Raw genomic sequence first — 21930 nt, 5'->3', positions numbered from 1 at the left:
TGCTCCTTGTAGAACGGTTTGTACTTATAAGTACAATTACCTCACTGTAAACTTGCACTATAGATATAATATTGCACAACCTAAGCCACTCTATAAAGCGCATATTTATCCTTATGATGACGATATCATTGTTAAGATGAAATGCAGCAAAATATGTTTATTTATTATACAGATAAAACTTTAACTTCATTTAAATAATCTATATTGTTACGTCTTGGGACATGGAATGTCATCTCTCTGAAGGGGAAGGAGCCTGAGCTAGTGCGCGAGGTCGAGAGGTTCGCTAGATATAGTCGGGTTCACCTCGACGCACAGCTAGGACTCTGTAACCAATCTCCTTGAGAGGGGCTGGACTCTCTACCACTCTGGAGTTGCCTCCGGTGAGAGGCACAGAGTGGGTGTAAGCATACCTATTGCCCTCCCAAATGGGAGCCTGTTCATTGGGGTTTACCCCGGTGGACAAGACGGTAGCTTCCCTCCGCCTTTCCCAACTGTTGTTTGTGCTAATGCACCGAACACCAGTCTGGAGTACCCACCTTTTCTGGAGTAACTGGAGGGGGTGCTAGAGGGCATATTTGTCCTGTGGGACTCTGGAGGCAGCTAATAGGTACCGGCAGGCCAAGCAGAATGCGGCTTCGGTGGTTGCTGAGGCAAAAACTTGGGCGTGGGAGTAGGGCTGTTCGATATAACGATATATATCTGATGACAATATGAAAACGTCTATCGCTGCACATTACGCTATCATTTGTTTCGTGGTGTCGCAAAATAAACTGTTTACGGCAATATTTTTTTCATTGTTTTGATGGCCTGCGTGGATGCAGACACACTAGCATGGCTGATGAAGACGAGGCAACACCAGATAGCTCCACACAGAAGGACCTTGTTCCTAAACGAGGGGCTACCTCTGTAGTATGGAGATGGTTTGGATTTGAATAGTCTGATACGGACCAGAAAACGGTACTGTGCAAATTATGCGGCAAACCGATCGCTACCACAGACTCCAACACGACAAACCTCTTCTACCACCTCTGCAAAAAGCACGTGAGCGAGCATGCAGAGAGTTTACAACTGAGAGGCAGGCCACATAGGATATTACAGTTGTAAAGGTACTATTTAAACGAGCATGTTAAAAGCTTGGAAGATTAATTGCTACCAAAACAATTTGCTTAAGGCATAATTTTCCCTGCAGCGTTTGCTGTCAGCGTTAATCTTGTTAAAATTACTGTAGCGTCTTCCAGACGTAATGACGATCCGAGACGGTCACTTGGTTAGTTCCCTCTTTATTAAACACAAACAAAAAAATGGTTGCTGTTGGCCACAACCACGCCGAACAGACAGCAATCCAAAAACAAACTCTCTTAGCTAGGGGCGACAAGATCGTCATCCACTCCTCCTTTTTCACAGCGCTCCCCCCCCTTCCACTTTATTACAGTCCTTCAGAAATAACAGGGACAACAGAATAAATAACTGAGAGGGATGTAAATCACAGAACACAAACTGCAGAACAGAACGCTACATTACGTTTACGCCTCAACTGCATTAACACGGCAAATCTCCGTTAACGAGTTACCGCGGATCGCCCCGTGCTTGGGGCTGGACGGCATCAACACGTTAGCGCCGTCCAGTCCCGCGCGGGCGATCAGCTGTAACTCATTAACGGAGATTTGCCACACTACGATGTGCAAATTAACATTTTACTAGAATGTAGCCTAAAAAATATTATATTTAATATTATATATTTAATATATTTTTGTCGTAAACCTTATTGCTGCTACAGTTTGAAGTACAATGTTTACATTTGGTTTTGACAGTTAATGTTAGACTTGTATTTATTTTGTTTAAAGGGTTTATTGGCCTTATATAGTTTAGTTGTTAGTGCTTTGATCCTTTTATATTTAATATATGTTGTGAGAGTTATTGCTGCTACAGTTCACATTTTGTTTGTCAGGCATTTTATATAGCAGTATTTTATATTGGGCCTTTAGTAATTTGTTTTTAAAAAGTGTTTTATATTTGATACATTAACATTTTATGTTTACATTCTAAGTCAAACATTTGCTCAAATGTTCTAAATAAAAGAACAGAAATAATTACAAGTTGAGTACTTCTAATTTTTGATTTTTTAATTTAAATGAAAAAAAAGGAGTGGTGATTATATAAACTATTCACTGAATACAAAGAAAATGTACTATATCGTGATATCGGGATATGAAATGAAATATCGGGATATAAGATTTTGGTCATATCGCACAGCCCTACGTGGGAGGAGTTTGGGGATGCCATGGAGAACGACTTTCAGACGGCTTCGAGGAGATTCTGTTCCACCATCCGGCGTCTCAGGAGGGGGAAGCAGTGCAGTGTCAACACTGTATATGGTGGGGATGGTGCGCTGCCGACGTCAATTTGGTACAGTGTGGATCGGTTGGGGGAGTACTTCGAAGACCTCCTCAATCCCATTAACATGCCTTCCAATGAAGAAGTAGAGCCTGGGGACTCGGAGGTGGGCTCCCCCACCTCTGGGACTGAGGTCACCGAGGTGGTCAAAAAAACTCCTTGGTGGCAGAGCCCCGGGGGTGGATAGGATACGCCCAGAGTTCCTCAAGGCTCTGGATGTTGTAGGACTGTCTTGGTTGACACGCCTCTAAAACATCGCATGGACATCGGGGACAGTGCCTCTGGATTGGCAGACTGGAGTGGTGGTCCCTCTTTAAGAAGGGGGACCCGAGGGTGTGTTCCAACTACAGAGGGATCACACTCCTCAGCCTCCCTGGAAAAGTCTATTCAGGGGTCCTAGAGAGGAGGGTCTGTTGGATAGTCGAACCTCGGATTCAGGAGGAACAGTGTGGTTTTCATCCTGGTTATGGAACAGTGGACCAGCTCTACACCCTTAACAGGGTCCTGGAGGGTGCATGGGAGTTTGCCCAACCAGTCTACATGTTCGACCGTATCCCTCTGGGAATTCTGTGGGAGGTACTCTGGGAGTATGGGGTACCGGACCCCCTGATAAGGGCTGTTCGGTCCCTGTACAACAGGTGTCAGAGCTTGGTCTGCATTGCTGGCAGTAAGTCAAACCCGTTTCCAGTGACAGTTGGACTCCGCCAGGGCTGCCTTTGTCACCGATTCTGTTCATAACTTTTATGGACAGAATTTCTAGCCACAGCCAGAGCATTGAGGGGGTCCGGTTTGGTGGACTCAGGATTGGGTGATCGGTGCGGTGTCCGCAGTGATGCGGGCAGTGATGCGGACTCTGCATCGGTCTGTCGTGGTGAAAAAGGAGCTGAGCCGTAAGGCAAAGCTCTCAATTTACCAGTCGATCTACGTTCCTACCCTCACCTATGGTCATGAGCTATGGGTAGTGACCGAGAGAACAAGATCGCAAATACAAGCGGCCGAAATGAGTTTCCTCCCCAGGGTGTCTGGGCTTTCCCTTAAAGATAGGGTGAGAACCTCAGTCTTCCAGGAGGGGCTCAGAGTAGAGCCTCTGCTCCTCCGCATCGAGAGGAGTCAGATGAAGTGGCTCGGGCATCTGATCAGGATGCCTCCTGGACGTCTCCCTGGTGAGGTGTTATGGACACGTCCAACCAGGAGGAGGCCCCGGGGAAGACCCAGGACATGCTGGAGGGACTATGTCTCCCGGCTGGCCTGGGAACGCCTCGGGATTCCCCCGGAAGAGCTAGAAGAAGTTGCTGAGGAGAGGGAAGTCTTGGCATCTCTGGTGAAGCTGCTGACCCGCGACCCGATCTCAGATAAGCGGAAGAGGATGGATGGAGGGATATTGTTAATAATTAAAGGACACGGTATCGCTATTCTAGCAAGGATCTGGCACTCCATTCACGGATTGTTCCTGCCTTGCACTGTATGCTTCACTGGGACTGGCATGAAGGATAGAATAATTAAACATATACTACGAAGATATTTCAACATTCCTTACAAGATTGTGTGGCGATTGCGTATTTGGAGAAAGAAAAGGAAGGACAGGAATTGGGGGTTAGTACGTCTGAAAGAGGCAGTACTGCTGGAATAAATTATTTCATCAAAGGTTGCGCACAATCACTGCGCCACCATGTTCCCATGTTTAGTAACGTGCTTTAACTCCTATCATCATGAAAATGATATCATGTATATATCTCAGTATTTTAGTTATTCAGAGAGCTGTAATATCACAAATGTAATGGATTCTGTGTCCTGTCGGAGGAAGAGAAAGCCGGTTTAAGAAGCACGTAGTGATTCACACACATAGAGCACATAGAAGATCAAATACAATACAAAGCATTTAACATGCTACTTTAGTTACAATGGGATTTGAGAAATTAGTAAATTAAACGATTTTAAGATGAAGTTTATGATGTTCTACTTTAATGACAAAATATACCACGTGATTAAAGTGGAAATTTCAAGATTAAAGTTTACATTTCATGCTTTTTCCCCCCGAACCCTAATAAGCTTTCATATGACACTCAGACAGTGGGCTACAACTTGCCTGTTCATGGTGACTTTGATATGTGACAACTTTTTATTTTAGGCACTGTGCGACATTGTGAACTTGAGCTTTCAAGTTTCTCAGACACGCTATGTCACTTGATCAACTTCCTTTTCTTGTTTACACCACTGTTTAAACCAACAAATAGTACATTTTTCCTTGCCTCCACTTGGTATTCGCTGAAATTGTTTTATTTTTCCTCGTGGTTTTGCCATTGTCTTTTTACAGAACACTGAGCTTAAGGGCTATTTATATTGATTTTTATATTCAAAAAGGCCTAATTCTGGGAAGAGTTAGGGCGAGACAGCAGGCGCGTGTGCGTGCGTTACTTTTCACGCTGACCGGGATTTATATAGCGGAAGAATGTGGAAGTTGGCGTAAGCACAGATTTATGCATCTGGATTTTTCTGTGCATACACACATTCCCGCTTTTGTGCTTACGCCATGTTATAGTGCGAGTTCTACGCATGCCGTTATACATGTGGCCCCTGGAGAGCTACTGTGGCTGCAAGTTTTCATTCTAACAATATTCTTAATTAGTGACCACTTTTTGCTGCTAATACATATTTCCCTTTATTTTGATTTACTTTTTTTGAGACTCTGACCACTGAATTGATTCTTTTTTCCTTAAATGGCACCTAAACATAAATTTGATGTGAAGTGAGCCAACAGATGACCAACTAAGTTGGGGCCTCAAACTCCAACCAACTTCACTTCATTCAGTTTCTTAATTTGAAGCCGATTCTCATTGCTGATTAAACCCGTTATTTGACAGCTAGAAGGGTGCTTGGCATGACATCTGGAAAGAGGAAAAGCAAACCTGGTGGTGGAATGAGGAAATACAGAACAGTATACAGAGGAAGAGGATGGCAAAGAAGAAGTGGGATAGTCAGAGAGATGCAGAAAGTAGACAAGAGTACAAGGAGATAAGGCGCAAGGTGAAGAGAGATGTGGCAAAAGCTAAAGAAAAGGCGTATGATGAGTTGTATGAGAAGTTGGACACTAAGGAGGAAGAAAAGAACCTGTACCGATTGGCTAGACAGAGGGACCGAGCTGGGAAAGATGTGCAGCCGGTTAGGGTGATAAAGGATAAAGACGAAAACATACTCACAAGAGAGGGGAGTGTGGTGAGCAGATGGAAAGAGTATTTTGAGAGGCTGATGAATGAAAAGAACGAATGAGAAAAGAGACTGGATGATGTGGAGATAGCGAATCAGGAAGTGCAACGGATTAGCAAGGAAGAAGTAAGGACAGCTAAGAGGATGAAGAATGGAAAGGCCGTTGGTCCAGATGACATACCTGTGGAAGCATGGAGGTGTTTAGGAGAGATGGCAGTGGCGTTTTTAACCAGATTGTCTAATGGAATCTTGGAAAGTGAGAGGATGCCTGAGGAGTGGAGAAGAAGTGTACTGGTGCTGATATTTAAGAATAAGGGGGATGTGCAGGACTGCAGTAACTACAGGGGAATAAAATTTATTAGCCACAGCATGAAGTTATGGTAAAGAGTAGTAGAAGCTAGGTAAAGAAGTGAGGTGATGATTAGTGAGCAGCAGTATCATTTCATGCCAAGAAAGAGCACCACAGATGCAATGTTTGCTCTGAGAATGTTGGTGGAGAAGTTTAGAGAAGACCAGAAGGAGTTGCATTGCGTCTTTGTGCACCTGAAGAAAGCATATGACAGGGTGCCTCGAGAGGAGCTGTGGTATTGTATGAGGAAGTCGGGAGTGGCAGAGAAGTGCGTAACAGTTGTACAGGATATGTACGAGGGAAGTGTGACAGTGGTGAGGTCTGCGGTAGGAGTGATGGATGCATTCAAGTTGGAGGTGGGATTACATCAGGGATCGGCTCTGAGCCCTTTCTTATTTGCAATGGTGATGGAAATGTTGACAGACAAGATTAGACAGAAGTTCCCCGTGGACTATGATGTTTGCTGATGACATTGTGATCTGTAGCGATAGTAGGGAGCAGGTTGAGGAGACCCTAGAGAGGTGGAGATATGCTCTAGAGAGGAGAGGAATGAAGGTCAGTAGGAACAAGACAGAATACATGTGTGTAAATGAGAGGGAGGTCAGTGGAATGGTGAGGATGCAGGGAGTAGAGTTGGCGAAGGTAGATGAGTTTAAATATTTGGGATCAACAGTACAGAGTAATGGGGATTATGGAAGAGAGGTGAAAAAGAGTGCAGGTGGGGTGGAATGGGTAGAGAAGAGTGTCAGGAGTAATTTGTGACAAGACAGGTATCAGCAACAGTGAAAGGGAAGGTCTACAGGACAGTAGTAAGACCGGCTATGTCATATGGGTTGGAGATGGTGGCACTGACCAGAAAGCAGGAGACAGAGCTGGAGGTGGCAGAGTTAAAGATGCCAAGATTGGCACTGGGTGTGACGAGGATGGATAGGATTAGAAATGAGTACATTAGAGAGTCAGCTCAAGTTGAACGGTTGGGAGAAAAAGTCAGAGAGGTGAGATTGCATTGGTTTGGACATGTGCAGGGGAGAGATGCTGGGTATATTGGGGGAAGGATGCTAAGCATAGAGCTGCCAGGGAAGAGGAAAAGAGGAAGGCCTAAGCAAAGGTTTATGGATGTGGTGAGAAAGGACATGCAGATGATGGTTGTAACAGAACAAGATGCAAAGGATAGAAAGATATGGAAGAAGATCATCCGCTGTGGCGACACCTAACAGGAGCAGCCGACAGAAAAAGAAGAACATTTAATTCCATGGTGCTCACTCTGCCATGGCAGACATTTCCAAAAGTGTTAATTTTTTTTTTTAAGAGCGCTGTCAAAATGTTTTCTGGACCTGAGCAGATCAAGATTACTGAGGCCTTAACCTTTCTTTATTTTCAATTATTGTGTGATGGACACAGGTTGTTGTTTATGTGGTTCATTTTCTGTCTTAATATTGTTTAGTTACTAATTTAGAAAAAAAGAAATAATTAAGGGGCCTGAGTCTTAAGTTGTGTATCAATTAAAATTAAGGCAAAGAGTTGCCCAGTGAGGCACAGTGGCTCTCCAGGACTGGATTTGAAGACCCCTGATCTATACATACATGCATACATACATACATACATACAGCCACTTTAACTTGACAAAATAAAAAAAAAAAACAAAAAAAAAGAAAACTTGAGTAAATGTGGAACGTAGGGGCTCCAAAACAGGTGTAGTAACTGACAAATTAATGGTTTAACTTGCTACCATGAGCTATGCAGTGGCACTAAAGCTAGAGCCCAGATTTTGGATATGCACTGTCCAATGTAAAGTTAATATATTCTCCCCAAGATGTTCGGTGACGGTTCGCACCTACTGCCAGTATTCATCCTACACCAATTGCAAAGCATTATTATTATTATGGGAGCATGGTTTCAATAAGAGATCATAGTGACTTTGACAAGGATTGGATTGTAAGCACATATTTTGATGAACTTGCTGATGTGGGTATTCAATGTTGGAATGCATGGAAATTATATGGAAACAATTTATGAACTGCAGTCTCTTTTACAATGCATTTTTGGGGTAATAAGCAAACAAATAGATGCATATTGCACATAAAAACGTTTTCAGGCGTATAAAGGTCTATAGGTACAAAACTTATTAATTACACATTTTAGCTTTTATGGTTTATTGTGTATGTTTGCTTCAGAAGCAAAACAACACAGATGCTGAAAAACACAATACAGATGACCCAAGATCTGGTCAAAGTTCAACATCGGCAACAGGTGATATTGTCTACTATGGGGCAAATCATTATGGAAAAATCAAAGAGTGATGGTGTGTGAGACAGGAATTAATTCTGAGTTAACTAAATCCATTCTTTATAACAATTTCGGACAAAGTCTCTGTTCACATTGGGTGCCCAGAAAGCTGAAATCTAAATTAAACATCACCATATTCAAATAGCAATGGAGAACTAAAGAGGAGTGGTGCAAGAGATAGGCATTCCATTCTCCATGATCAAGTAAATTTATGCAAAATTTGTTTAAATCGGGCACCGAGAATATTGCTTCCTAAAACAGAGTATTAATATATTCAATGTACCAAGGAGAATTTAAGGCTTATAAATATGCTTTTCTTAGTCATTGAGCATGAGTTCTGCTTCAAACATCAGACATGGATTAGGCGACAAGAGTAACATTTTTTTTTTTCCTTCATTTTTCCATGGACGCTCTTAACATTGTCTGCCTTTGTATACACAATTGGGTTTTATAATACTATAAACTTTTCCTCTCAGTTCTGCATGTAAACATGAGATTAAAATGTTTTCTCTTCCATCATGATAAAGTACATGGGTAACAGATTAAAAAAATATATTCTTTTATGAAAAATGTCACAGTTTCAGTTCATGTCAGTTGAAGAAAGATTTAGATCTAATTTGAAGTAGGCTTGAAAACAACATCCTAAGTATGCAAAACCGGCAAAAGACAGGGGCATTTGGAACCAAATGCTGTGGACAGATAAAAGTTAAAATTGATCTCTTTAGCCACAATAACAAATGGTTTGTTTGGAGACAAAAAAGAGCAGTTTAAAAAAAAAAATTACACCTTCCAATCTATTATGCTTTGGGACTGTAAGGCAACTGATGACATAATAAACGTGTGAGTACAGGGAGGACTGGTTTCTATTGAATATCACTGAAAATCTCAAAGAGAATGTGAGACAGTCAGGAAACTAGAGCTGAAAAAATTATATATTTTGTTTTATATTGAAACTGCGAGACACATTCCAAAACCTTCACCTTGCGATTCTTCATGTACTTCATAGTATAGTCAGTGTGTTTTGGATCATTCTGTTATTGTAGAAGTCATACTTTTTTCACTCAACAAACTCATTCTTGCTCTTAATGTCTAATAATAAGTAATAATATACAGTACATATAGTACACTTCTTTAATGAAGATTTCATATCAAGGAAATCATGATGAGGAGGGTACTGTGGGATAAATGTAATGTCTCATGTCTAGTCACTGAATGTAGTAGACTGCTGGGCAAAAAAAAGTGCGCAGAAAGTGAACCAGTCACAATACTTTTTGAATCCAATGTAAATTTATTCTGAAACTGATACCTGCAACATGGCCCAAAAAAATTGGGAAAGGGGTGGTTTAGGACTAACAACAATGTGAAAGTTGAAATAACAAGGTTACGTTAAAACAGGTGAGGGAATCATGTTATAGTATATAAGGAACCTCCCAAAATGTTTAGTACTTCAAGAGCAAGGGTTGGTGGAAGCTCACCACTTTGCCAACAGTGTGGAAGCAAATAATCCAACACTTTTAAAAACAACATTCCCCAAAGATAAATCTGCAGGATTTTAGGCATTTCAGTCTCTAAATTTCAAAATTTAATTAAAAGATTCAAGGAATCCAATCAAACCTCAGTGCTCAAAGGGCAAGGCCAAAAGCCACTTTTGGATGTGTGTGCTCAGACGTAACTCTCTTAAAAGCTGTCGTGCAAATGTGATGGAGATCATGACAAGGGTTTGGGAACACTTCAATAAACCTTTGTCAGTCAAATACTATTCACTACAGAATCCACAGATGCAAGCCAAGGCTTTACTATACAAAGCAGAAGGCCATATAGTAACACTGTCTTGGAAGCGCTACGGACGTCTCCCTGACTTGGTCTCATCTTAGATGAAAAGCAACACAGTGCAATGGTGTGTTGCGGTCAGACGAATCAATAATTCAAATATTTTTTGAAAAAAAAAGAGCCATTGTGACCTCCAGGCCAAACCAAAAAAGATTATTCAAGCTGTTATCAGTGTCAGCTCCAAAAACGAGTGTCTGTCATGGTGTGGGGGTATGTGTCCGAGTCCATGGCATGGGTAACATGCACATAACATTTTGGAGCAATGTATGCTGCCTTCCACATGTGGTGTTTTCCCAGTCCCGTCACTACATTTTCTAGTTGGACAATGCTAAGCCACATCCTACACAGATTATAAATGCAAGGCTGCATAAGCAGAGTGTGGTTACTAGACTGGCCTGCCTACAGTCTTGACCTGTCTACAATTGAGAATGGTCCCATACAATTGTGAAGCTGAATATCTATATAATTCTAAACATAATAACCAACTAGTGTCTTTATTGTCCAAATGCTTAATAAGTATTACTAAAAGAAATGGTGATGTTACACATTGGTAAACGCTTGGCTGTCACAACTTTTTAGGTGCGTGTTACACTCATCCAACACTCAAACACATCAATTAAACTGACAAGGTAAAATATCCAATAATTTGTAGTGTTTCCAATATGGTACAGTGTAAATAGAATTTACAAATCCCATACTGTCCCAGCATTTTTTGGAACTGGGTTTGCAAAGTCTTGGAGAGTTGGTGCTGTTTCACCTCTCCAAGACTGCTTCGAATTGACAGACTGGGACATTTTCAGGGAGGCTGCTATGGATGGTGACTCCATCAATCTGGAGGAGTACACAGACTGTGACTGGCTACATCTCCAAATGCATAGAGGATGTTACTGTTACTAAGGATGTTACCACAAGACCAACCAAAAGCCCAGGATGATGAGAGAAGTGCACACGCTACTCAAGATCAGAAATGCAGCCTTCAGATATGGAGACAAGGCCACCCTCAGGGTGGCCAGAGCCAACCTGTCTCAAACTACGAGGACAGCTAAGTGGGCCTACGTGCAGAGGATTAACAAACTTGTCTTTGCACAATGTCTTGTCTTGTTTGCGTTTTAATTTAAAATTTTAATTCTATTTTTAATTTCATTTAAATTTTTTATTTGCACTTCATGTTGTTACAATGTGGACCCTGAGCTTTGCAATTTCGTCTATCTGTATACTTGTATATGGATGAGATGACAATTAAGTTCGCTTTGACTTTTGACTTTGACTTAAAAACTGTACTTGAATATAAAAAAGCACATACTTTATGGCTTAACTCTTTCTTACCTGAAATTTCTTGAACTATACTCAACCCACATTTGCATTTTGTATTATATAATAATATTAATTAATAAATAATTAACTTTAGAAAATGATGTACCATTAAAGACTGCGTACAATAATTTTCATTTTGATCAACAGATTATTACACTTTCCTAGAATTTTACCTGTAATTACAGTTTTAATGAAAACAAAGGTATAAAAATAAAAACATACTGTACATACCATTCTGGCTGTTTTCTTTGAAAATAATCAGTAATTTTTGGTTCTCGTTTTCCAGAATTCTTGGATGTCCCGGTATCCGTTGCTAAAGGGCTTACATTCTCATTCCCCTCTGAAAATGCCCTGCTTTCATGGTTGTTTCTGTTAGAACTCGACTGTAGTTTGTCTTTTCCAACTGTGTGAATTTCACTGTTTGTTTTGCACATTAAATTGCCAGTATTACTAATAAAATTAGATTCATCATTGCTCTTGCACTGTTCTTGTCCTTCGGCTATAAAGAAATTACAAGCAGGTTCTTCTTGGCAATTGGTAGGACTTTCTAGACTACTCATTTCCACATCTTGTTGATCAAGGTTTGATTTAATGGCTATTGAACAGACTGAAGAGGAGTGACTGACAAACAGTGTGTCAATATTTTCAGCTTTCTTAGACTGTTGCATAAATGATGTGGAATTACATTTAAGTGTGTTGCTGTCTTCATCTACAGTACCTATGCACAAGATCTTCGATACTTCTTTGTCTGTTGTTTGTGTTGATTCTTCGGGTCTATCTGCACTTTTTTTATCAAGATCTTTTACTTCAGATGAGTCATCAATTTTCTGTACAGTTTGTTTTACTTTGTTCATGGTTTCTGATATGTGAGATGCATTAATCATGGCTGTCTGTTTCCCAGAATTCTCAGCTTCTAAATCTTCAGACTTGATAGCTCTACATGAAAATAAAAATAAAAACTATAGCTTTAATATTACATTTATACATTTACATTTGAATAACAAACACCAAAGTACAAAATTTCATATTCACATAATTTTTATTGAGTTGACAATTCACAATAGCATGACCATGCCTATGTGATTGACAGCCAAAAAATAAAACATACAGTGTTACTTTCCCCTGTATCACTAAAGGCATGCTTACACACTTAACAGCCAAGTCATGGAGACAGATATCATAACGAAGAATACGGCACATGTATTTATGGGTGCTTTAAGAAGTTAAGCCACTGCGGCCCTCCAGGACTGACTTTGTCCACCCCTGCTCTAAGCTTCACGGGGGTATGAAAAAAAGAATGAATCAGTTTTGAATCTGCACATGTTATACACATCCAGTTTTTGGTGTAAGCATATTTTCATGCTTAAAATCTAAGTGAAGTTTGATAAAAGAGACTCATTGTGTGAGACTTGCGCTTTGTATCATGCTGGCATTCAAAAAGTTTCAGATTTTTAGCAGTTTAGATTTTGGAAGTTCAGATTAGGGATACTCAACTTGTAATATAAAGTTAGCTTAGGGAAATACAAACACTACTAAAGTATAAATGTAGCAGATGCAAAATACTTACTTTGGTATATCCATTTTCAGCCTCTGTTTTTGTTTATTTAATGCATCAGATGCTTCCAGTTGGTAGTCTAAAAACAGTTTTAAGAAATAAGAGATTAATTCATATCACCTGAATGTGTATCGGTGTCTCTTCAAATGCCTATAATGCACACATTTTTTAAACTTACAACTGTTAAAAAATATTGCAGAATTAGCTTGGTTAGTCATTCAAAACACTTTGTAAAATTAAAAACATACCATGCACGTAATTCTGTAGTCAATGGCTTTAACATCAAGCCAAAGTAATATGTTTTTAACACTACAAATTAACATAGAAAAAACAAGTGGAAATTCCCCTCAAAATTAAAGTTGTGTACAATAGCTATACAGTTACAAACATATTTATGCCAATTGACACCAATTGTCCCAAACTCTGATGTATGAACCCGAAACAGCTCGGGTTTCCTGTGGGCAACCCACTGGGCAAACACACAATCCAAACCCATCCTCCAGAAATGACCATCTATCTGCCGCAGTCAGGCATTACATGGGCATCCAATTGACCTGGTCCAGCCACTTGGGTCCCCAATGAGGATTCTGCAAGCTGGATTACCCTCTGGGAATCGCGGCAAACAGCCATAGTGCCATAACTGACACTCCCTCACAACGCAGGGAAGATGCTTCATTCGGGACTCTATGAGCAAAATCTATTACAATACAAAGTCAAAGCAGCAGTTCCCAGGTTTCTCCAAAGAGACACAGTACGAAGGGACTCCAGTCTTAGGTCATTGGATAGTGTCCATGTGTCTCAACCATATAGCAAAACAGGAAGCACCAGGACTCTTAAAGACTTGGACCTTCATCCCTTTGCAGAGATATTGGAGGCGCCATACATCCCTTTACGACGACCTCATGACAACCCCACACCACCCCCCGCACCCTCAATCCGTCTACTGACTTCATAAGAAGAGTCACCGGAGATATGAATGTTGCTGCTGAGGTAAGTAAACCTCTTGACAAGGTAGATATTGTCTCCAGAAACAGACACTACTGATGGCTGCACCCAAGAGGTCATTAAAGGACTAGATCTTGGTTTTATCCAGGACACTCAAAAGGGAAACACTCAAGACTCCTCGTTCAGTTTCTCGAGAGCCCCGATCAGAGCATAGATCACAGCATCGTCAGAAAATTCAAGATCAGTGAATCTTTCTTCATCAACAGATGCCCCACAGCCACTGGACCCCACAACCCTGCACAATACACAATCAATGCAAGCACCAAACAGAGACCATGCATGCCCTTGACGCAAGGTTATTATAGTTAACGAAAACTAAAATCAAAACTGAAACTATTAATAAAAAAACATTTTCATAAACTGAAACAAAATAATTAACAAAACCGGAATGAAAGACTAAAACTAACAGAAACTACTAAAGTAGCTGGAAATACTAACTGAAATAAACTAATTTACTAAAATATTTGTAGTTTTTGTTTTTGAATGAATATTCTTACAGTTAGTCTTTAACCCCTGTAAGTTTTAACTCTAAAACAGAAAGTCATCCACCACGAGTCGCCCACATATATTTATCCAGTGAATGGCGGCTGGTGACGGAGGGCGGCTGTTCACACAGCATTTGCAGTGACAGAACAAGCTGAGCGCGGGTGCGTAAAGTGTGAGAAATAGAAAGCAATTTGCATGCCATCTTTCTTTGTGCTTGTTGTATATCAAGATGTAATCCAAACAGCTGAAATCAGAATGTGCTGGTCAATAAAACGTTTACCATATGGACAGAAAAATCACGAGTGAGTAACGTTTCAGTTTATTTATCAGGTGTCTGCGTTTTGTTGACAGCAATTCACCTGCCGCTTCACACAGGAGAAATCGTTTTTACTTTCTCATATACGAAGTATAGAGAAAGTATAGTAATCATGAAAAAATTCGACCTCGATATTTTAATGAATCTTGACGTTATAGACTAACCACTGTCAAACAATACTGTTTTTTGGAATTGTGTGTACACGCGCACACACGTGTGTGTGTGTGTGTATGTGTATAAACATGACAACTCAAAAATGCAACTAGATAGATGGATAAAATTGACATGTGGTTGTTACACCACAATTGTTGATTTGTATTAACTTTTGGGCCAAATACATCACCCGGAAGTGGTACTTTACCTGAACACATTTTTTTTTAATTCATGCAGCTGAGTCCGATTTATTTAACTTTACTTTAAACCAGGGAGTATAGTAAGCTTCCACTAACATTAAACTCGTATCCAAATCTGTTAAGTGTACAGTTCTGTCTGATTGTGACACAAAACTAACTCCATAGGAGCTCCATTCCATAATTACTAAAACTGAAATGTCTTTGTGAAATAAAAACTAAACTAAAACTAAAAATACACGATGAAGGAAAACTAAAACTAAACTGAATTTCCAAGTATGGTCAGAAAAAATACAGAAATAAAAACTAATACAAAAAGGCAAAACTATAATAACCTTGCCTTGGCAAACCCCTGAATCAACTGGGGAAAAAACGCACAGCACAACACTCACATCCACACGATCAGCACAACACTCACATCCACACGATCACCCTTCCCTTTCCAGACAGGGATGACAAGTCCCGTTTTCCAGTCAGCTGTGATGACGCTTGTCTCCCAACTGGAAGCAAAGTTTGCTTGCAATGCAAGGATGATAGCCTTACCACCAACCTGGAGAAGCTCACCCTATCCTTAGCTGGTTCACTACCTATGCAATATCAGTGAGACTGGGTGGTTCACAGCTATTGAGAGGATCAGACTCGAGAACCATACACCCAGAGATGTCCAACATCCAAACTAGAGGATCAGCTTTAAACACCTGCTCAAAGTAGCCAGCCCAGCAGGTCACAAATGCAGCGTCATCTGCAAGGACTGTTCACAAATTCCTCTAACAAACGCCTCCTTATCTGTCCTGAGGGCTCTCGCAGCTAATCTTCTCAGTTCAAGGTACAGAACAGAAGTAGCCATCAAGCTGTGCGCTGTGACTCCTCTCGATGATATCCAAGATGGCCTGCAAGATAAAACACCTCCTTCTGGAAACACTGGCAACGACAACACAACCATCAGCAAGCAACCCTTCAAGGTCTTGTCACTGGTCGTCTCCCATAACACAGGATTGGCAGCCGTACCACAGACTGCAATTTCCTCCCACAAACTGCATGCAGACTCTTTAGAAAGAGCCTGATCTTTAAATCTGACCAGGTCTAGCCTCAGTCTCCCAGTAGGTGTTAGCCTACTGGACCTAAGCAGGATCATCGATGTAAGCTGGATCTTCAGGGTAGCAACAAGTCTGTGGTCAGAATTCACAAATTGGCACATCTGTAGACCCTGCGATTCTATAGGAAACTCCAGCACCTGCCCACAAAGAAATGATCAATCACCTTCACCGCACTACCAGTACTGGAGTATCGAGTCCAACAATGCAGCCCTGGGTGCTGGAACCAGGATCCAGCGATTCGCAGCCCCTGACGTTCTGCAAAGACAAACAGCATGAAGCCACTTTCACCATGGTCACCAGACCCATGAGGACTGACACAATCCTCATATCCAGCCCCATTAGTGCCACTTGTCGCACTGAAGTAACCCATTGTTCCCCAATTTACCTTCATAATGTGAGCAGCCACCCATACAACAGAGCTACTCCCACAGACAACAGAAAGGTGCCCTGTCTGCTGTTTCAGAGCTGCATAAAATTTTTACAGTGGCTGGTATGCCAACCCTGCCACCAACACCCAAGTTTTCCCTGCAAGTGCAATTTAACGCCATAGCCAAGACATAGAGGAGTTCCAAGCGTAAAGTTTAAACTGAGTAAAACTTATTGCATATTTTTATTCACTCCTTGTAGCCAGTACTTAGATGGTATTGCATTTTCACTTCTTGTAGCCAGTACTTAGATGGGAGACCATCTACGAAAACCTGGGTGGCTGCAGGGAGAGGAATTGGTGAGATAATAGGAGAAAGCTTATCCCATTGTGGGTCCCAGTGCCTCAGTGCAGTCAAGGTGTGAGCGAATAATTTGGAGATAACAATAGTTAAGCAATTTGTTTTGCAGTGCACATGGAAATGGAAATTACTTTATATATATATATATATATATATATATATATATATATATATACAGTCATGTGAAAACATTAGGACACCCTTTGAAAGCATGTGGTTTTTGTAACATTTTTAATAAATGGTTATTTCATCTCCGTTTCAACAATACAGAGAGATTAAAGTAATCCAACTAAACAAAGAAAACTGAAGAAAAGTCTTTTCAAGATCTTCTGTAAATGTCATTCTACAAAATGCCTATTCTAACTGAGGAAAAGATAGGACACCCTTGCCCCTAATAGCGAGTGTTACCTCCTTTGGCTGAAATAACTGCAGTGAGACGGTTCTTGTAGCCATCTACCAGTCTTCGACATCGGTCTGAGGAAATTTTACCCCACTCCTCAATGCAGAACTTTTTCAGCTGTGAGATGTTTGAGGGTTTCTTGCACGTACAGCCCTTTTCAAGTCACCCCACAGCATCTCAATGGGATTCAAATCTGGACTTTGACTTGGCCATTCCAGGACTCTCCATTTCTTCTTTTCAGCCAATCTTTGGTTGATTTACTAGTATGTTTTGGGTCATTGTCATGTTGCATGGTCCAGTTCCGCTTCAGCTTTAATTTTCTAACTGATGGTCTCACATGTTCTTCAAGCACCTTCTGATACACAGTAGAATTCATCGTGGATTCTATGATGGTGAGCTGACCAGGTCCTGCTGCAGCAAAGCAGCCCCAAACCATGACACTTCCACCTCCATGCTTCACAGTTGGTATGAGGTTCTTTTCTTGGAATGCTGTGTTTGGTTTACGCCAAACATGTCCTCTGCTGTTGTGTCCAAATAATTCAATTTTGGACTCATCTGTCCAAAGAACATTATTCCAGAAGTCCTGGTCTTTGTCAACTTTATCTCTGGCAAATGTCAGTCTGGCCTCGATGTTTCTCTTGGAAAGCAAAGGTTTCCTCCTTGCACACCTCCCATGCAAGTTAAACTTGTACAGTCTCTTTCTGATTGTAGAGGCATGTACTTCTACATCAACAGTAGCCAGAGCCTGCTGTAGTTCTCGAGATGACACTTTAGGGTTTTGGAGACCTCTTTTAGCATCTTGCGGTCTGCTCTTGGGGTGAACTTGCTGGGGCGACCAGTCCTGGGCATGTTGGCAGTTGTTTTGAAAGCCCTCCACTTGTAGACTATCTTCCGGACAGTGGAATGGCTGATTTCAAAATCTTTTGAGATCTTTTTAAATCCCTTCCCAGACTCATAGGCTGCTACAATCTTTTTTCTGAAGTCCTCTGACAGCTCTTTTGTTCTCACCATGGTGCTCACTCTCACTTCAACAGTCAGGAGCACACCAAACTAAATGTCTGAGGTTTAAATAGGGCAAGCCTCATTCAACATGCAGAGTAACGATCTACTAATTATGTGCACCTGGTGTGATATACCTGTGTGAGATCTGAGCCAATTTAAGAGGGAATACATGTGAGGGTGTCCTATTTTTTTCCTCAGTTAGAATAGGCATTTTTGTAGAATGACATTTACAGAAGATCTTGAAAAGACTTTTCTTCAGTTTTCTTTGTTTAGTTGGATTACTTTAATCTCTCTGTATTGTTGAAACGGAGATGAAATAACCATTTATTAAAAATGTTACAAAAAACCACATGCTTTCAAAGGGTGTCCTAATGTTTTCACATGACTGTATATATATATATGTGTGTGTGTAGAAGTGTCATGAAGATAACTACTAAAATAGTTAAGTAAATAAAACACAAGAATGTATTAAGAGAATGGATGATGTAATACACAAAATGTACTAGGAGATAATTAAGAGATCGGCAGGTTTCCTGTAAACAACACGGCTTGAGAGTTGTCACTTACACAGAGATTTCAAACGTAATAACTGAACCTAAGAGATACGAGAAGAATGAGTGTATAGAAGAATAGACTTTTATTTGGAGAAGTTATTTGGGTGTAAGCCAATGAATCAATCAGAGTAAATATATGCATTAATCAGCACTGTTATGTAAATTCAGCAGTTTATAAAACAGACCTCTGCCCTTATTTTTTATCATTCAGTAACAGACTACTTTGGTGAATTGTCCCTCTTCAGGATTTGCTGTAGAGTAAATAAAAGACACAATGGATTAGCTCCCTCCTGTCCGGTTCCTCACTCAAAGACGTCCAAGTTTGAGGGCAGGACGTTTTTCTGTAATATATTTCCAAATTGAATTTCTACCACAATGGGATAACTGTGCTTTAATAATTTGCACCATCCTGACTCTCTGTAGTTATAAAAAAATCCCTGTGCATCTTCTAAAAACTGCAGGGTTTATCCAGATATCCTGGTTAAAATGCCCACCACAGGCTGGTCATTCAGTCCCCCTAATCATTCCCTGTCCCTGATTGGCTAACTGCCTCTCTCTCTCAACTCTTCACCACCTAATAGCTAATGTGGGGTGTGTGTACAGGCACAAAAATGGTTACCGTCATATCATCCAGGTACATATTAGACTTTGGTGGCTGTTGAAGTGGTTCACCTCTGCCTATGTATAGTGCTTTAAGTAAGAGAATCCCCTATTAGCCCATAAAGGGGGATAAGACACTGATAACATCAAATCCCTGAAATACCCCAATGCATCCATTCATTATCCAACCCGCTATATCCTAACTACAGGGTCACAGGGGTCTGCTGGAGCCAATACCAGCCAACACAGGGCGCAAGGCAGGAAACAAACCCCGGGCAGGACAGCAGCCCACCGCAGGGTACAGACACACCAAGCACACACTAGGGACAATTTAGAATCGCCAATGCACCTAACCTGCATGGGAGGAAACAGGTGAACCCGGAGGAAACCCATGCAGACACAAGGAGAACATGCAGACTCCATGCAGGAAGGACCCGGGAAGCGAACCATAGTTTCCTAACTGCGAGGCAGCAGCGCTACCCACTGCGCCACCGTGTCGCCGAAATACCCCAATGCTTCTATGAATTTTTACTGTATCCTGTGTATAGCAACATGACCCAAATTAATTAAAGCTTTAAAAGGTTCTATTAAAATGTCATTATTTGCCAGTCAAGACACTATCACTTTCATAATAATTAAAAAAAAAAAAATCACACATACCTTTATTCGAAGTATTTCCTTGATATGAAGTCTTACTTAACAAAGTCAGCCCTGCTGCTGCAGCAATGAAGGGTCTCTTGTTGTTTATGTCCAATTTTAGTCTCTTTCCTAAACAACTGGACTGTGTACTCATGCTTTAAGAAATAAATTTATGAATTAATAAAACATATAAAATACTGTCAATCGATGCAGTCTGATCGTGATGGCTGACACTGCTTCATATATTTATGTATATACACATATATATACATACATACACACACCATTTAACGTATGTCTAAACAAGTACATTAGTACATAGTATTACAATGCTGTAATAATGATGATCAGACTTCACTTACAAAAAGAATTTTGAAAAGGTTGCACGGTCCTTTTGGTAGCGTTTCCACTGAGATACAAAACAAAGATACAATATATCTCGCCACTGTTTAAAACAGCTAAATGATATTTTAGCCATATGTGGCTGATCAATGCTGCAGTTTAATCTTTCATTCCGGTCGAGAGAAAACAAAGCCTGTTTAGATAAGTGGGTTTTTATCGGAATTTCTAAAACCGTGGAAGTCAAAACAAACAGCGACAGAGTAGGAAAATGTTTATCAATTGCACCTGAATAAAACCCTTCAAAAGGATGTGAATTCTTTCAAAATCTCTGACAGTACGGTGAAGGAAAACGACGTCAAAGTCATAAGACACCGAATAATAACTTCATTTTCACTACGTTGCTTTTAACACAAAGCCCGCAGTTTTAGTCGACCCTTCACTTCCGTCATGAACGTGCGCAATCCGCTTTGCGGCAGCTCTTCCGTCGTAGTGACGTGACTGAGTGTTTTTAGTAAACAAGGCAGCTATCGTCTGTCGCAAAGAATTTGACGCCATTTCCTGTATGCGAAGCGCACTTTGACAGGGACGTTTGGGTTCAATAGATATACTGTACTGGGGGAAATGTAGACGCCACCCGATAAGTACTATATAATTAATAAGAGTAAAGAGGTCGCGTATAAGGTAATTTATCGAATTTATACTGTAAATACTTTAGTTGTCCAGTGATTTAAAATTAATATAGAGGATAAGTTTACTTTTTAACACAGTATTCCTGTAGTACTAGATCAGGGGTGCCCACACTTTTTCGGCTTGCGAGCTACTTTTAAAATGCACAGGTCGAAATGATCTACCTATCCTATATATATATATATATATATATACACTGAGTATACTTTATACATAAAATATATGTTGTCGTACCTTACATAACTGAATAATCCTTATGGCACAATAACAATTCAACACATTTATGGTCACTACAGTATTTGGATTTAATAATCTTAATGTGGGAAAAGGCTGACTCGCATAAATAAGTTGAGCCGAATAATGCAGTCAAGGAGGTAGCACATTTCCTTATCTTTGGGTACTTTTCCTCTGTGAATAAGTTTCAAATTTGTCCAAGAGCCCCAGACTTCAGCTGAAGGTAGTGTCAAAATCTCATCCTCCAGTGTAGAGGAGTTTTAGGTGAAACAGTCTTGCAATTTTTGATGTGGGTGAATCACCCTCAACATCTTTCCTAAATGGATTGCACTTAAATGTAGCGATTGGCTCAAGTAAAGCTGAGACTTGAAACCGTCTGTCAAAGTCCGACAGGCAATTTTCAATCTGCTCTGTGTAGCGTATGCTGTCAAGTTGCGCACATGCCTTCCATTGCGTCTCCAGCTCTGACGCGAGGTTTTGGATGTTCCCCAAATCAAGGCGCTGCAGCTTTGAGGACAGATGTTGCATTTTCTGAGCTAATCTTAATTATGACCATGGTTT

General features: G+C 40.6%; 1 protein-coding gene across 2 annotated transcripts in view; it reads right to left on the bottom strand.

Annotated features, from left to right (window-relative positions):
* Positions 1-20922, bottom strand: part of parga (poly (ADP-ribose) glycohydrolase a) — a 256129-nt gene extending 235207 nt beyond the window's left edge. The window contains exons 1-4 of one of the 2 annotated variants that reach the window (XM_039772313.1): positions 20469-20922; positions 20128-20261; positions 12945-13011; positions 11609-12313 (exon numbers count right to left, since the gene is read on the bottom strand). In XM_039772313.1, the coding sequence (XP_039628247.1) occupies positions 11609-12313; positions 12945-13011; positions 20128-20261; positions 20469-20584 (1022 nt within the window). In that variant the 5' untranslated portion in view covers positions 20585-20922. The remainder of the gene's footprint in view (positions 1-11608; positions 12314-12944; positions 13012-20127; positions 20262-20468) is intronic. The other variant, XM_039772316.1, reaches the window with a different exon arrangement.
* Positions 20923-21930: the final 1008 nt, after the last annotated feature.

Source organism: Polypterus senegalus, chromosome 1 (genome assembly GCF_016835505.1).
Source record: "Polypterus senegalus isolate Bchr_013 chromosome 1, ASM1683550v1, whole genome shotgun sequence".
In the NCBI taxonomy this organism is placed as follows: Eukaryota; Metazoa; Chordata; class Cladistia; order Polypteriformes; family Polypteridae; genus Polypterus; species Polypterus senegalus.
Note: the sequence above shows the minus strand (reverse complement) of the source record. Positions and strands in the feature narration are given on the sequence as shown.